Raw genomic sequence first — 17,469 nt, 5'->3', positions numbered from 1 at the left:
ATGAAAAACACGAGAATACAAAACATTTCTGAAGCTTCTGGTTAAAAATTGATCGTCGATGATCCTCGTCCAAACACCTTCTTCGTCTTCACACAGCAGAACAGCAGCAGAATTTAGTTTCAGGCGATATCCTGTTATTTCATCACCATTTATATATATTAATACATTACAAATATATTGGATTATTGTTAATTTGGCATTTTTATCATTCCCAGAGATTGTTTCACACACATTGCGACAATTAGATATTTCTCAGGTGTCTCTTCTGAGTGTGATGATACCACCCTGATGTTTGTGTGGTAGTTAATGCAAACCCATTTATATCTGCACATGTCCACAAGGGGTCGCTGCTTCCTGCCTGCTGAACTTGAGGATGTTTGGCCAGTGGAGGACGACAGAGACCTCCAATGAAAAAGATCCAGGCCTCCTCCTTCATTAGTGACCTTCCTGTTGTTTTACTGCTGACCACAGGAAGACGTCTCATTGTTGGAAATAAACAAAAGACTTGTAACAATCACATGCAGCTGGGTCCCTCTTTTTACACATCTGGAGCTCTCATGTTTCTAGAAACAGAGATTCATCTGTTTTTATTACATTAATAGAAAAGGCAGAGATGCCAACATATTCATCATAAAACAGCCGTCTTCTGTTATCTCGTCTGCAATAACCCTTAAATTGACTGATTTTGTTGAATGCTATGTTGTATCAGAAGACATTTAAGTGTGTATGGCCTGGAAAGATGCCCACTGTATTCAAGGCTGTGTATTAAATATATTTTAAGTATATTCTATTGTTTTGATAATGTGCATCTCAAAACAACATTCACAGTAGAAGGGATGTGTTGAGGTTTATATCTGAACCTGGTTTGTTTCTGCACTTGAAAACAGCCGAGAAAAGGAAACGTTCCATCTTCCAAGTCGTAGCATCCCCATCCTCACACTATTGATTTCATGTCAATCCAAATATCATGTGTGAAAGTGATGTCTAATGACCCGTTTCTCATGAAGGGCAAACAGCGAGGGTTGAGAAATATTTTTCTTCTGAACAGTCTGTTCTTTATTCGGGTTTTAACCCTTTTTACTTATAAATCATCAGTTGTTTATTAGAGGATGAAAATCCAGGAAAGCAGTGTAAGGTCTAATGTTAGGCTACTGTTATATTACACTTACAATTTTTTTAGTTTTTAGTATTATGGGATATGTCTCACAGTATGTAAAACAAGTACCATATATTCAATACTAACATATTTTAGGACCATATTAAATTTTTTTTTTTTTAAAAACCAACATTTGTGATGTCTTTAAATTTCATGTTGATCTGATCTTTTAAAACCCAAAATGCACAAAAGCAGCAAATCCTCACATATGAAAAAAAGGCAAATTGCTAATTTTGCTTGATAGTTTATCCAATAGTAATTTTATCTATAAAGGACTTAAAGAACAATGTACATTTATTTCATTATCAAATTAGAACATTGTTTCAGCACTACTCTCCTTAATTTTTGTATTTATCAAATGGTCCAAAAATGCAGAAAGATACAGAAATCAAAACATTTCAATTAATAATAGTGTGATATTTAAGTTTTTAACCTCAATGCTGATGCTCAGTTGGTGCCAATAGAGTTCAGTATGAAGCCGTCACTGCAGCACTAATTACAGCTGAACCGTAACTTAGTTGGCACAAGATGGCCGTATGTTTACAGTTAAACCACCAGCAGTTACCACAATACAATTAGGCAGGTGGTGGTATTGAGAGGAGTCACTTAAGGGTCCCTGGAGGAGCCGTCACGGTCCACTGAGCAGAGCATCTCACCAGCTCACGGGGGCCGAGTGTGGGGGTCAGCTCCATACGTGACGCAGAGAGACATTAATGCAACGATGCTTACAAATGAAAAGTTAGCCTGAATTATTGATGTCAACATCCACAGTGTTCAATTCTCAAGAGTTAGCAGGCCAGTGTCGGAGCGTTCGATTGGCCGGTTGTTTTCCGCTGCGGCGATAAATGACAGATGCTCGACAGAGAAATGCATTCACTTCTTTTATTCATAAGATGGGAATATTTTTAACATCTTATGCACAGCAGATACAAAGACAAACATGTTCTAAACCACAAACTAAAGTCCTCCATTACTCTAATCCTGCTTCCCATTTCAAAATGGCCCCTGCAAAAAAAGCAACCCTTTACGTTTGTAGTCCAGTTTCACATTCTGAGAGATCGTCTCACAGCAATCTCATTTTAGCAGAATGGCTCAAGCCACGTACAGAATACTTCCATTATTTTTTTGACAGATACCCACTTCCCCTTTAAACAAATTGCACTTTTTTCCTCTTTAAAACTACTTCAACAGGATTATAGGATCTGAAAAATAACACCAAAAACACAAGAGACGACTAAACATCCAACTTATACAGGTTCATTATTTAGTTGCACAAAAATGCATAAATATACATTACGCAAAAAAGTCCAAAAATACTTGCACTTTCTTTTGCTCAAATAATGACAGACATTGATATGATCATAAAGGACTGGGATTGTCATCGAACGTAGGGAGGCATTCACAAGGTCCATGCGAGATAAGCCATTTACACAACAGCCTAACATTCACAGAGGTAAGACCAAGGTTCTACAGGAAAACAAAACATTTCGCTGTCTAGGCAAAGGTAAAGAGGCAACACAAACACTAAGTAAATTAGGATACACAGAACTCTGCGTTCTAAATTCATGCCAAAAAAGACTTGAACATGCAAGGACTCTTAACGCTTCTAAACCTCCCAGGAGCAGCGGTAACCCGTGGAGAGACTAGCTTAATAACGGTAACTTCAATGCGACAATTTCCCTCAGCAAATATGATCCGTCGCGTTTAACTAGGATTTGCACGAGGATATTTTTTTTAATTTTATTTATTTATTTATTTTTTTGAAGTGCTACGATGGTACCGCAATAGTTGCCAAGGATAAGCTCAGATTGTCGACAGCAAGATGATTTCAACTCAAACTCCCCCCCAGGGACAATCGGGAGGAGATATAAATACTGTTTGTTTATAATAATGCACACTTGTCCATTAAATAAACCTGATTAAATTAATGAAGAGCTTGGCAAACCTCACTTCGGCTGGACAAAGGTGTGGTTTCCAGTAGCCTGAAGAAAACAGGGAAAACGAGAGTCAGTCCAATAAATCCAAGAATTTAAAAACGGACACAGCTGCACTTATTCTGCATTTTACTCAAAGTCAACGCTTTAGTCTCATTGCTTTCTGATTTCCCTTCCCCCATCTGTGGCACTCAGCACAAAGTCAAACTGGTTCTTATTCAAAATGCAAATCTCTAATTCATAGGTTTTAAAAGGATAAACTACTTCCTTAAACAGGAAACCATTGTTTTGAATTAATCGGGGACTATTTCCACATGAGGACTGATTCGTATTTGTTCCATTCAGGTACATTTACTGCTATAAATACCTAAAAAAAACAAACAATGCATTGATCTAATGTATCAAAGCCTGACAGATTATTCCTCTGGGGTGTAGAGCGCCATTGATGTCCAAATATAAAGAAAATTAATGAGCCACACTGTTGAGTGACATGTTCCTTCATTACCATAAACTTGGACACTGGTTTATTTTGAGTCAGCCTCACATACTGAGTCCTGGGGCTATAAATACAAGCTGAAAAAAGCCCAGACAAATTCACAATTTACTCCTTTGATGCATTAAAATATTTATATTAATGTCATTTAATGCAACAAATGGGTTTGGGGCTGAGTGAGACAGGTTGGGAATAAGAAAGTAAAAGACAGACTTATGCACTGTTTTGTGAACAGTTTTTTACAATGAGAAAGCAAAGAATAGCACCAGACAAACGCCACATCAGTTATTTTCATTGGTGTCATCATACTTTGCAGTTTTCAGTCAAACATTGTGTTTCAGTTTGGAGGATGGAGATCTTACTGTTGAACCAAAGTTTACTCACTAAATATCTAACAGAACTGCCGGGATTTCCATCCAGGCTGGGAAGTCTCAGAGGGAGTCGGGTACCAGCGCATCTGAAGAAACACAAACACAAATCAAGTTCAGTAGACCGACACCAGGCTTCAGTGCGTCAACACTCAACTCTGCGGATCCTTCATCCATTAACGGGCTTTGACGAGCAGGTTCAGGACGACGGCCCCTTTAAGCCCTGGTCACTGAAGCCATGGGAATGTGGGTCACGTAGCAGCTCGTTGAGGACAATAGTCCTCCAGTAATTAACAGGCATGGAAATGTGGAGAGTTTCAGGCTCTCCTTGTGTTCAACATTTCCACTGGCTAAGAGCTGGTCCGCCTGCACCTTTCCATACCTGCGACTGAGGCCTGTGGCAGAATGAGGCCTCTCATTTCTATTCACCCTAATGGAACAGGACAGGGGCCACAACTGCGCGGCCAAACGGCTTAATACACTCAGGAGGGAACAGTTGTTTAGAGACTGTTAATGCTTCGCTGCTGTCGTGCGGTCAAACTAACGAGGCCGAGAGGCAGTGGAAGAGAAGTCGGGGCATTTTAGGGATCTCTCATCAGATTGCGATTAAAAAAAGCTCCCTGCCCTCCCTCTGTGTGGCTACACGTTCAGCTTATGTTCCAACAGGAGCGTGGACAGTAAGTTGGCACCTCCTGAGAACGCCATCGGGTTTTGACAGTTTCTCCGAGCAAATGCCTTGAATTCCTCCGCCTCTTGTGCCCGACAAAATGGACTGTGTCATAGCTGCCTACTTCAGTGTATCTCTCCCCTGGGCTCTTTCATTGCAGGAGGAAGTTAGCTCATGAACTTCAAATGACCCAACATGAGAAATATTTTCCATCGCTATTGTTACCGAAGGCCCCGCTCACTCCCTTGTAGTCAGCAGTAGCATTTAAACTGCTATTAGCTGACAATGTAAAACACATTTGTTCATCCAGCCTGTTAATGATCAACAGTCTGCAGATGTGATGAAACGTGTGTGTTGTGCTTACAATTTGCAAACCAGGTCCTAGAAAATAAATGTTTACTCCTCTGGAATTCATTCTGCAGATTAAATTATAGATATTTTATCAGTAACAGCTTCTTTTCTGCCCACTGATGAACAGTGATGCTCAAATCTCCATTAAAGGAAAAAGCTACACCTTCATGCCCGAGATTCGTCCGCATAGAGAAAACCAAAAAACAGCCAGGAGACGAACACAGAGGGATTTAAAAGTATGTGTGAGGTTACACTGAACCAAGGAATGTGCCCATCACATCACTGATGAGCACGAGTCAGACATTTTCCATTTGAAATGAAAAATATTTATTACACTACAACTAATGGTTTTAACTTGCACTCGGTTTTATGATATTATGGTCGAGTACATGTTGTGCAGCCAACAGCAGTTGACAGACCTGAAATCGGGGTTGGCTTCAGCATCACTGGTCTTTTTGGTGTTGTAATACCTCAGAGGACCACTTGGTTCCAAGAATCCAAACCTCTATTTCTGACAGTGCAGCAGGTTATTCAATTCAAAAATCTTAATTAATTATCTATTTGGTTAAGTTTTAGGGTTACACTTCTCCCCTTAACTTTCTTTGGCGCTGTGGACAAATTGAGAAAAATGAAAACACCTCTGCACCGCAACTTTACAAGAACTCATGCCCTCGTACCTTCGAGCACGCATTTTGAGTTTTTGTAAAGCTGAATACGCACTAGGGCATATCTCAAAGGATAGAAGATAAGAGAGAGACACACCGGTTGCTCCCTCACCTGGGCGTGGAGGGCTGCAGCAGCGGCAGCGGCCGCTGGGTAAGTGAAGGCTGCGTGAGGGAGGCCTGGGGTCAGCTCCGTGGTGTACAGGGGGTAAGGAGTCCACGCATCCGGCGATGCTGGGATCAGTGCTGCCCCTGTCAGATCATCTGGGGAAGAACAGGGCAGGAGGATACAAAATGCTGACTAACCTACCCTTGAACATACAGGCTTGCATCATGTACAACATTTTAGAATGAAATATATGATCAATACATGCTACAAAAACAAAAAAAGACGTTCACTTGTTGCGTTGTCGTTATGTTTGTAGGTTTACTTTGCACTGTCACAAGAATGAAGTTTTACATCCCTAATGGCGCAGTTAGACCAGACCTCACTACCTATTTTCAGAAGTGAAATAAACTTTCGGATTAGAACTGAAATCAAAAACCTGAAGTTGTCCAGTTCCCTTCATCGAGCACCGAGAAACATTCAGTACCTCCACCAAGGTGGTGGTTTTCATTTGTTAGTTTAAAAAATGCCAATAGATTTTCATGAAATGTTCTGTAGGACTGGGCCAGGACCAAAGAAAGAATACATTATAAAGAACACAATACACATTTTGGTGCAGATCCAGGACATTTGGACAATTGTTTTTTTTTCCTTAGAACAAAAAAAGTCTGAATCTGGATTTTATATGTGGTTTCAAAAGCTTGGTGGAGGTACACACTCCAATAAGTGTTCTAGTTTCTACTTGGCGAGGACACATTAGCCTCCGGTTAGCCACCCTAACCCTCCGGTTGTAAAGTTATCGGCCTCCAACATTCAGTTTGATCGCCGGTGAAACTGACCTCTCAAAATATATTCCTCTCAATAACTGCATGGTAACATAAAAGCGGAAGAGGATGGAGATGGTGATTTGATGACAAAAATATTTGATAAAAAGCTGCATAAATGACAGTTTGTCTCCTGCAGTCTTTAGCCTTCAAACTCCTGCAGTTCACATTTACAACCCTACACACACCGTTTCCTATCCCCTTCCGATTTTAGCCACATTTCATCGGGAGAAATCTGGTCTGAGTGAGGTCGTCGTCAACCACCTGTCCACATCTAACCTATCGTGCCGTTGTTAAGGCAAAAGAGAGCAGAGACGCAACTGCTGGCTAAACCTTGTGAGAGTGCAGTTATCGCAGCTGGACAGAAGCAAAGCGGCTGTCGTAAGAGTCGAGATGACACATGCATGTGGAGGTGAGTTAGTCTTTCATTTGTTAGACACTGTCTTTAACCCTCTGCCCGTTTGTCTTTAATACCCCAGCATAATACGACAAGAATTTTTTTTAAATGGTAACAAGGGCTATCGAGTACTGGCATTGCCAAGGTGAGAGTGGATGAAAGAGCCTAGAGTGGTGCAGCCGTACAACTTACATGGGTCCCGTGCAATGAAGTGTGCTCCTAGAGCAGGGTGGATATTTGTGGGGTTCGGTGTGGCCATCAGCTTACTCTTTGCCATCTTCGTGTTGGCTTTAGCAAACTCTAAGCGCAGGGTCTGGGGACTTTCGGGGTCAAAACGGATACCCTGAGGGAGAGACGGAGGAGGGGAGGAAGGGGAGATAGTATAGTAAGGGAGGTGGGCTGAGTCTGAGGGGCTGAAGCTCAGTAGTCTCTCACGGCCTCCTTTCCTGAAGCCATGTTTCAATACTCGGCATGTATCCTTCAAGCTTCCCGTCAGCTAAACACTGTTCTGCTGTCTTCAAAGGACAGACTGAAGGATACGCTGATATATTTCAACATGACTGCATCTCCTCCTCCTCGTGACGACATCAAGAGCCGAGGCAACAGGAGGAGTCACCCCCCCTCGTCACACGAGCCAGGAGGAGAAGGAGACGAGGAAAAGGGCTGATGGTGAGACGAGGTGTAGTTTCTTTCAGGTGGTTTAATCCTGCTTGTGTTCTTGTGCCCTAAGCGTTGTGCCCACATGCAGGTGAGTAGTATTTTGGTGTGTGTGCGTGTGTGTGTGTTTGTGTGTGACTGCTGGTGTGTCTAGGAGGTGATGCTGATAAGGAAGGCCTATGAGAGAGAAGTGTTAGATCTGCCAATGTGGGCTACTACTGGGTGACAAAATAAGAGGTTACGCTACTGAGGACGTGTCCAAATAACACTACACATGTGGCTAGAGAACGAGTATTACAGTAAAAGCAGTGAAAGCTATACCAAGGATGTGTATCAAGGTCAAAGTAAACTACCGTAAGGCTACGGGATTCTGGACTCTTTCCAAAAATGGCCCTGCCATTGAATTATAAAAGACAAAATGGGTTGCCTTTGACAAGTTTTATGGGAAAGAAAGAACTTTTTTTTAAAACTCCCAATCATTCCTCTCGGGTTTAAGCAAAGGTTAGAACAAATCTAAGAAATACAGAGCAACATTTAAAGAGGATTTAACACAGGAGGGGGGGCCTCAAATAGCAACAGACAGAGATTACATATCAGTGAAAACGAGGCAATGCTTACATTTAGCGCATTTTTCGCAGCTTCAGCTCCAGACCTACTGTCAAAGGTTACAAACCCGACAGGCTGGAAGAGAAAAGGGAAGAAACAAACTGAGACAACGGATTCCAGCTGCACCGGAAACAAACAAGCATTCTGGGAATCAAATATCTTACAGCTGATAATTAATGGGAACAATGTTAAACAGCTTGTTTAGTATTTTTTTTTAATTTTTTTTTTAGTGTAGCATTGAAGCAGCTCCTTCAACTCATGGAAGGAATCTCACCTGTTTTGAAGTTAACTTAATCAGTGACCCTTCATAACCCTGTGGGGAAGAAAGATAGCCAATTATCCACCCAGTCACATGGAGGAAGTCACACATGAACGCCTCCTGCTTTACGAAGAGAAATCTGCTTGTGTGCACCTTCAGTTTCACTTCGACAGCGGGAGATCACGGATCCCTCTGTGGCAGTGATGCACTTATGTTTGGTGAAATAGTTTCGATTAAATAGAGCGAAACATGACCATAAATGCAAGTTATCAAGATCCATGAGGGTTCAAGCTTCGATTAAGTATGAATAAAGCCTCTGATTTATAATAGAGTTGAGAAAGCACAAGTGTTGGTTAAAGAACGAAGTGATTCCTGGGAAACGAGGGGGAATTTGGCCTCACCGGAGTATTGATAGATGGGATCATGCCTGATCCTGATTTACAACCATGGAAAATTAAAACAACTTTCACTGGCTGTGATAAATCCTGAGCAAAAATCCAAAACAGACTCAGTAATTCAGAGAAGAAAAAGAACGAGAGGTCGAATAGAATAAATATTATAAAGAAAAGAGGTTTTTAATTTGGAATGAAACCGGATTTAATCCCATTTGCTCGCTCTGTGCGTCGTTTGCCGACCGCAAAAAAGAAAGAAGCTCATCGACTTACGAAAACAAAACATTTCAAGTGATTTCACAATGTCTGAATGTTACGAGGGGGAAATAAAAATGTCCCTACACGGTGGGCGAGCTGGGTCACGGAGAGGGTTGGTTGGCCAATCGCGTGGGCTACTCATTTACACATTCCACAAGATCATCCATGTGCGCGGGATACCACTTCCAATTTGGTTAGTTAGGACACGGGTGGGAGGGGTGTTTATGGAACTGGAGTCCAGTCAAAAAAAAAAGAAAAGACCAATGGATGAACAATGATGTGGCCTAATTTCCATATATGCAAATATCTGGACTTTCATTAACGAGGGGCTCGTTCAATTTCATCTCCCAAAAGAAAAAAAGCTGCAGGCATGAAACGTGGTTCTGTTGCAAACGGGATTACTGTTGCTTCCTCGTTTTTTTTAAAGAAAATGTTAAAAGGTCTTCCTCTGTGCGCAGATAATCCTTTTAAAAACTCTTTCCACGACTCTTTCCCAGCACCTGGCAGACAGCAGCGACATTTGCTTTAGTTTTAAGACGGGTGAGAAATCAAGTCCATTTCATTTTAGACCCCGAACCATAAAATTTGCCCCACATGGCTTTAGTCTCCACAATCTGTAGAACATCTGTACAACTCTTTCCTTTAGACTCTGTCATGTTGTAACTCACCTTAAAGGGTCTGAAGAGAAGGTACAGTTCCCGCGGTTTGATATCGACCGGTAGGCCACTGACGAACAGGGTTCGTACCTGCAAACAAAAAGCAAAACTGCAATTCACCATTCGACAGGGACAGTCTTTATACTCTGTTTTTTATTTAGCGTCGTCATTCTCTACAAACAGCAGCATGGTGGGGAAAAAAAACAAACAACCCCACACATGTTTGGGCTTTCGTCCCATCTCTCATTCCTACACACGTGTATTTTGTACATACATGAGATCAAGTCCTGGAGAATGAGAGGGGTCATAAAAAGAAAATGCTGAATTGAGCTACAAACGTTATGAGTCCAGTTTCACGTTGGAAATTGAAGATTTGATCCTTTAAGTAACTGGTTGCAGCCTCTTCAGATTCTGACACTTTAAACATGAAGCTACATCTTCAGTTTGCACACGTTTACAGGCTGAACTATAGAGTGATTATATTATAGAGTGATGCCAGACAGAGGTAAAATTATCCAGTGATGATTGATAGAAACCCTGAGAAATTAAAAACTAGTTTTGCATTCTAACTTCTCATTTTCTGCCCTTTTAACCACATCAAGACCCCTATTGTTAAGATCCACAGCTAAAAGATGGCGTCAAAACCCAAACAGACAAAAATAATCCAAGAATAATCCCCTTAAGAGTTTCATATCTGTGATTTGGAGAGCTGAGTGAAGTGAAACCTGTGGTTAAAAGACATCCAACATGTTACGAGTTCATAACCATGAACATAAGATGGTCTTCACCCTGCTGCGGACCCCCGGAGCCCCTTCGTGGACCCCTGGACAGGCCCCCGACCAGACCTTTTGAAAACCTATGTACGGTGCAGTGTGGCCGGGGGAATTAAGCAGAGAGCGGTGCGAGGCCCATTAGTTCCCAGCCGGTGGGGAGGCCCTCTGTACAATGGGGCTGCCAGAGGAACAGCACTGGACAACAGTGCACAGCGTGACACCATTTCCTTCCTCTGACCTGCGGCCCCAACCCTGCCAGCTCTCCGGCATTTTTCAGGTGCAGCCCAGCAGCAAGTCTCGGCCCTGCACAAGTCAGCACATGCAGCAACTGAAGGTCGACGCAGCGGGACGCCAAAACTGGATGGAGATGTTTCAATCTGTCCTCCTGCTCCTCATTGATCCAGTGGCTCGAGGACGGCCAAGTGTGTAAACCCTGAAGCACTGGTATTTTTAATAAAATCTGATAAGAACCAGTTAAAACCATCCCTCAAACATTGATTGACATTTGACCAGTTACGGCATCTTGACGGAACCTGAGGCTGTATTTTTTGGGGGTGTTTTTAAAAAAAATAAATCTCTCGTCTGTTTGGTTAATTTTATTTATCTTGAGGAAGAAAAGAAAAAAGACGACAGCAGCAGCAAATTAGACGAAGAAAAGTCAAGTGGCCACTCGAGGCTTTGTTGTAAGATCATGGGAACAAAGGAGGACCAACAAAAGGCCCAGACCTCCCCTCAGGTTCTCTCCATAAGGAGTCATTAAAGAGGAAATGTAGCTGCATGGCCACACTCAGACTGAAACGAGGAGTTAATTCAATTAATCAAGTTGAGGTTTTTTTATCAACTCGATTTTTTTATTAATATTCAGATTTTCTCATATATTTGGATCCACAGATATGGATGTGTTAACAATTATGATTTATTGTAGGGTTTCAGGTTTGTGATGACTTAGAGCCTCTTGAATATAAGTATGCAGATCAACCTGCAGCGTCTCTATGACGCATCTCACTTTGTTTGGTAGAAAATCAAACGGAAGCAAAGCGACAAATTGAAAAAATAAATATATAAATTAAAAAGAAAACTCTGGATATTTGGACATTTTTAGAAGCTATGGATGTTTGGGATTTTTTTTTCCACTTCCAAATCAAATAATTTTTATTAATTCAACACGTTTAATATAAAATAATTGAATTTTCTTATTAAATAGTGCTTTATTTTATGACCATAAAGCCTCTTGACCCTTGTTACCAGTAAATATCAAATTAAAAACACGGGAAATAACGTCTGAATCTACAATGAAATAGAAACAAAAGGAGAAGGTTGATATTTTAATTGATTTATATTGTGGGTGCTTGATGGAGCCAATCATGCGCACCTGGGGGAATCTATTCCAAGCATGGAAACACGCGATGAGAAATAAAAAAATGTTCAGATTCATTTACCAAGTGTGAGAAACTTCACTTTCTCAGAATAACCACGTTTTTCACTTTTTTAAATCTACGACCTCCTTGTTGCTTCCTTTTAAAAAATAATAACAGCCTCAGGGCGAAAAAGAAAAAGCCAAACTCAGCAGGTGAAAGTTCAGTGACACAAAACGTGACGCAGCGACACAACTTCACCAGATTGTCACTGAACAATTAGACATTTACAACAAACTTTGAAGCTCACCTCCTCCTCGATGGAGACATTGTTGTTGGGCTCTGCGTCGGTCTTCAGACTCATGGTGTCGCTCGCTTCAGCCGTTTCTGCTGCTGCCGCGGCCGCTGCGCAAAGAATCACGTTTTTCCTCGTGGAGTGATATTTCCCCAAAGTGCGTCCGAGGCCGCAGTGGAAGTCCTGGTGGCGTCTGAGCTTGAGGAGGGAGGATGTGCCGAGGTGAGGTCGTGCGCACCCGGAGGCGTCCGAGGATACTCGAGTCGTGGAGGTCGTAGAAGTGCGAGAGAGAATCATTCACGTAAAAGGAGGGTGGAGAAGAAAGGAACGAAAAGACAAGAGACTGGTTGTTGGTTTGTTTTGTTGTTGCTGCTACAAACTAAAGGTGAAGAAGAAGAAGAAGAAAGTGGAAGTGTGCTCCGTGTGTGAGGGTGAGAGATGGGGGGGAAAGAAGTGCGCGTAAAAACCTGGAAGCCTCTGCGCTCACATCAATGCCCTCAGCTGTGGGACTGTGCGCACGGAGGACAAGTAAACTTTTCTCATTGGAGGGAGCGTCTCTCTCTCTCTCTTTCTCTCCTCCCTCGTCCTCCCCTTCCTCCTCCCTCCTCTTCCTCCCCCCCCTGCTTTTCAATTAGGTCATCAATTATGTTGGAGTCTGCTGTGAGCAGTAATCAGGCGGCAGATCCGCCTCAGCTGTTGTGAGGAGACCCGGCCCCCCCCCACCCCCCCTCCGCAGCCGCATCACCGCTTCCATGGGACCCCAAACTTTATATGAGGATATCTACTTGATTTTGTTTTATGGTTTATGTTGTATTCGCCTGTTCAGCATCTAGGTCCCCTGAAAAATAAAAATAAGGTTCAAAAGATAAGCACCTAAGCACCACTAACACAAACAATTAACGGGGTTTTTTCTGTAATATTTCATCTAGACTATTAATAAGATTATTTCTGTGACCCCCAAATGCTTAATATTTGACTTCATGTGTTCATTTGTTGTTGTTGTTTATTCTTTATGTTTTAAAATAAAATAAAAAGGTGAAAGAAAGAGGAAAAAGGCACCAATGCATTACCAAGACATATTCATATGTATATTTGTCACCCTGTAGTATTTGGTTAGTATTTCTATGATTTAAATGTGACTTCATGGGTTCATTTGTTGTTTAATCTTTTACTTTATGTCTTTTACTTTACCTATTTTCTTTTATTTTGTGGTTATATGATAGCCTATTTTGCATCCAATAAAATAAAGTAAGGGGAAAGAAAGAGAAATATATGATATATTAATAAGAGACATATTAATATCATTTTCACCCTATAATATTTGATTACCACTTCTGTGATATTTAAATCCTCAGTATGTGACTTCACTTGTTAGATTTCAGTCTTTATATATTAAATTGTATTTTCTGAGGTAAAACCTTTATTATCAGGCCCCAGCATCCGTAACAGTTAAGGTGATGTAAAGGGATATTTCAAGAATTATTCTTTTTGACTGTGATAAAAAAGTAGATCTACTCAAGAACTGTACTCAAGGACAGCTCTGCGGTATTTGAGTATTTCACTTTTATGTTATTTATCACTTCTACATCACATTTGAAGAGAAATATTGCACTTTATGCTCCAGTGCAGCCACATGTCAGAAAATCCAAAAATCAAAGCATGATAACAAATCTGACCAATTTTTTTTTACAATCTATAAAATACAAGATAAAGAAGAAGAGCTTGTTTTTTAATTCATTTCAATTCAATTCTATTTGTATTGTGCCAAATGATAACATACATTATCTCAAGGCACTTTACAGAGTAATACAGAGACCTTAAAAATTGTAGAGAAACCAAACAGGTCCCACAATGAGCATCACTTATTGAATTAAATTCATAATTATTAAAATATTACGAACTTATTAGATGAATAAGAATAATGTGACTTTACAAGCCTTAATAATAATAATAATGATCAATAATCATTATAATAACAACAATGATAACAAGGGCCTGTGGGTGTTTTAATGAGTTGGACCTAGTTTGACGTAAGAGTGGCGTGGGCGGGGTGATGGCCTCTTGTCTCGTGTGTCGAAGCCCGGCCCTGGACGTGAGCCCAGCATGCAGTGTGTTTCCTCACAACAAGGCAGCTCTCAAAGGCCAGACAGTTTCCTGACTTTGTATAGGAACACAATCAGGCAGGCTGAGCGAGGAGGAGGAGGAGGAGGAGGGGGGCGGCCGAGTGGACGGACGTAGTCTCACTCCAACTTCTCAGTGATTTGATCTAAAAATAGTGAAGCTCCACCATGTTTCTGTACATACTGAACCCGAGTGATGAACGCAGGAACAAAGAGGGGAGCAGTCAGGGGATCAGAGGAGAAAGCAAACACAAATAGATACCAGGGGCGTTGGTTTTTGGTTTTATTGTGACCAACTAACTCTAATTTTAAACCTTACAACTACTGTGATTACATAATTTTAGTTTCTTTGCATGAAATCAGAGACAAAACATCAACAGCTAATTGAATCCTTGACCGATGATACATTAAACAACATTATTTATAGAGATATTCACTGTTTTCAGCTTCTCTAATGCACATATGTCCTGTTTGTCTCTGTTTTATATCATTGTGAACTAAATATCTTTGTATTTTTGGACTGTTGGTTGAAGATTGAGACATTTTAAGATGTTGCCTCAGAAGAAGAACCTTGTGATAGTAATGTTTCTGACATTTTATAGATCAAAGATTATGTGAATATGTGTTTAAGAAGATGTCAGATTCTTCACTCATTACAGATTTAATTGATTGTTTGAGTGATGACGGATCAACCAGCATCTATTTTGACAAATCATCAAAAACATCAAATATTCACTGGTTTCATTTTCTCGAATGTATATATTTGCTATATTTTTCTCAGTTTTATATCATTGTGAACTAAATACCCTAAATACCATTATTTGTTAGTATTGGTTGGTTAATATTAGACATTTTAAGATGTCGCCTCAGAAATGTCTCACTATTTTATCACTACATTTTATAGATCAAACGATTAATTGACGAATAGAGGAAACTATCAGAAGATCAATCGATAATTGTCAGTTTCAATCCCGAGTGAAATCATGGGAAAAAAGCCACTTGTGCAGGTGGATTTTTACATAATTCAGAATTATATGTAATTGTAAATGATTTAAGATTTGAATTTAATAACAAAACATGTGTCTGCTGAAGGATGGAGAAAAGCTGCCGGCCTTCTTGCTAATCTCCTGGTGGTTTTGAATTAAGTTTATAATAATGTTCTGAGGCTGAAATAAAGGTGAAGATCGTGAAACCGTTTCAAACACTGATATCTAAATTGGACGATGAAAGCAGGATGTAAATCACTCTGTGTTTAATGCGAGCGTGTGGTGGGTTTTATCACGTGTTTGTCATATTTCCTCTCGTACGTTTCATCCGTTTTATTATGTTGATGTTTAAGTCGTTGAGCTGGAAAACACATTTCTCCTTTGGGAACAATACAGCTGAATTTTCTAGTAGGTGCAGACGTACATTATGTTTTATGAGAATAAACTAGAGCACAATAGAGCTGGTCCCAAATCAGCACCAGTCAGCATCACTGTTGTACTTTACTTTGAGAACGTTAAAAAAAACCACACAGCCTATATTACGCTCTGTTTGTCATTTTAGTAACACTGGCTGCCTATGAAATATTGACTGTGCTGCTGAGTGATCATTAATTCATTCAGTTTGTATGTGCAGCTCCGACAGGCTGTGTCATGAGGGTTTTAATGCACAGGAGGCCGCCATCTTCATGCACCTTGCTCGTGCATTCAGGACTTATTACATCAAATATCAAATCTAATCCCTCTTTTTATACTTTACTTTAAAGGAGACACACTTATGCACACAACATGATTGAAAACGAGCATCTTGCATCACTCAGGTTTGCTGGTTTGAAGACAAATTTAATATTATCTTTATCGTCTACGAGGGGATTCGTGATAATGTGATTTTATAATTTCATCCAAAGGTTTGTGCTTTTTTTTGCTCCCACACATATGAAGATGTTTATGTCTTGTAATGCATATTGTAAACAGGTCAGTTCTATGGGTTTGAATATCAGTTTCATTAATTAATAAAAACAGACATTTACCATAGCTGCAGTACAGTGACGTCAGAAAATATTGAGAATATTCAGGATGATCCATCTTGTCAAACCCTGTTTGTTGCTGATATTATTCTAATGAGACTCTTTCTAAACCTGTATGGATTGAACAAAGGCAGATTATTCGTATTGTTTAAAAACATGTAAAAACACATTATGTGAAAAATGCACAAATGATTATGTACGATCTCTTATTACTGGCCGACGAGACAAATTGATAAATCGCCATAACTTGTCATTTCAAGCACATTCTCTAAACTTGGCAGCTGGAAACATGTTTGTTGATCCTTTTGCGTTGTGTCTTTTGTCTCGTCCTCCTCCTGCAACTTTCTAAAAATGTCCAAACCTCCATCAAAACAATCGGTGGTTGCAGAGCGTAGACGACCGGGACACGAATGGTTAAAAAGAACGATGAGTCACTGCAGCTCTGAAGCTTTTATGTCCAAAGACGTAACCACACATCTTTACCAAAGATAGATTGTGTAGATGTGCTGTTCAAACTATTATTTATACAGTGGGATTTAAAGTAATGTGTGTTTGGAGGTACATTCACTGACCTCTTCTTTCTAAGTGTGCACATATAGAGAGGTTTTTACATAATTGAGGGGCTGAGACTTTTATAGTATGATCGTTGATTATTTAGACGGAATAGATTGATTCTAAAACTGTGATTGTTAGACTAAAAAACTGTTTCTCATTAGTTGAAGAAGCTGGAGGAGATGTTTTTTCATGGACCTGCTGGATGACTTGTCTTCTTCTTTTACATCACAGCTGGTCCCACATGTGTCAAACTTTGCTGTTGTCGGTTTGGACAAACTGTGGAGGCACGACAGATTAAAGGAAACTGTCACGTCCATAAAGCTGCATGACAGGCATTCTTTATCAGGCACCTTTTTCTCATGACCTAATATTAGCAAAAAAAAAGATGACAGTGTTTAGTACTTCAAAATAAAACGCAGCACTCATTTTGTGTAGCAGAATGTTGTTTTCCCTTCTTTTTGCCCTGATAACGAGCTTGTGACGTCTTAGATGGATCTGTTGTCTCATTAGTAGCATCAAGATCCACAGTTTGGAAACGTATCTACTATCAGATTACCCAGTAAGCTAATGCATG

The 17,469-nt window shown here is 40.4% G+C and overlaps 1 protein-coding gene across 2 annotated transcripts; it reads right to left on the bottom strand.

The window, feature by feature from the left end:
* Positions 1-2,024: 2,024 nt before the first annotated feature.
* On the bottom strand, positions 2,025-12,775 carry LOC118110156 (RNA-binding protein, mRNA-processing factor 2a). Of its 2 annotated transcripts, none has more exons than XM_035157801.2 (8): positions 12,225-12,775; positions 9,799-9,876; positions 8,496-8,534; positions 8,234-8,296; positions 7,151-7,301; positions 5,732-5,895; positions 3,968-4,040; positions 2,025-3,138 (listed from the first exon to the last, which is right to left on the bottom strand). In XM_035157801.2, exons 1-7 carry the CDS (start codon positions 12,504-12,506, stop codon positions 3,975-3,977), a joined length of 843 nt encoding a protein of 280 aa, XP_035013692.1. In that variant the 5' UTR covers positions 12,507-12,775; the 3' UTR covers positions 2,025-3,138; positions 3,968-3,974. The 2 variants fall into 2 exon arrangements, with proteins under 2 accessions (XP_035013692.1, XP_035013700.1); XM_035157809.2 differs by having other exon boundaries at positions 5,747-5,895; positions 12,225-12,773.
* Positions 12,776-17,469: the final 4,694 nt, after the last annotated feature.

This window comes from Hippoglossus stenolepis, chromosome 1, assembly GCF_022539355.2.
Source record: "Hippoglossus stenolepis isolate QCI-W04-F060 chromosome 1, HSTE1.2, whole genome shotgun sequence".
Taxonomy (NCBI): domain Eukaryota; kingdom Metazoa; phylum Chordata; class Actinopteri; order Pleuronectiformes; family Pleuronectidae; genus Hippoglossus; species Hippoglossus stenolepis.
The sequence above is the reverse complement of the archived record's forward strand: the minus strand, read 5'-3'. Positions and strand labels throughout refer to the sequence as shown.

What these genes read in the sequence shown, in the direction of transcription:
- LOC118110156 (XM_035157801.2), bottom strand. Translation starts at nt 12,506, where the DNA reads ATGATTCTCTCTCGCACTTCTACGACCTCCACGACTCGAGTATCCTCG. An exon ending in CTTCATTGCACGGGACCCAT is followed by an intron (nt 5,896 to 7,150) that starts GTAAGTTGTACG and finishes GTTCTTCCCCAG; the next exon opens with ATGATCTGACAGGGGCAGCA. An exon ending in CCCAGGTGAGGGAGCAACCG is followed by an intron (nt 4,041 to 5,731) that starts GTGTGTCTCTCT and finishes GTGTTTCTTCAG; the next exon opens with ATGCGCTGGTACCCGACTCC.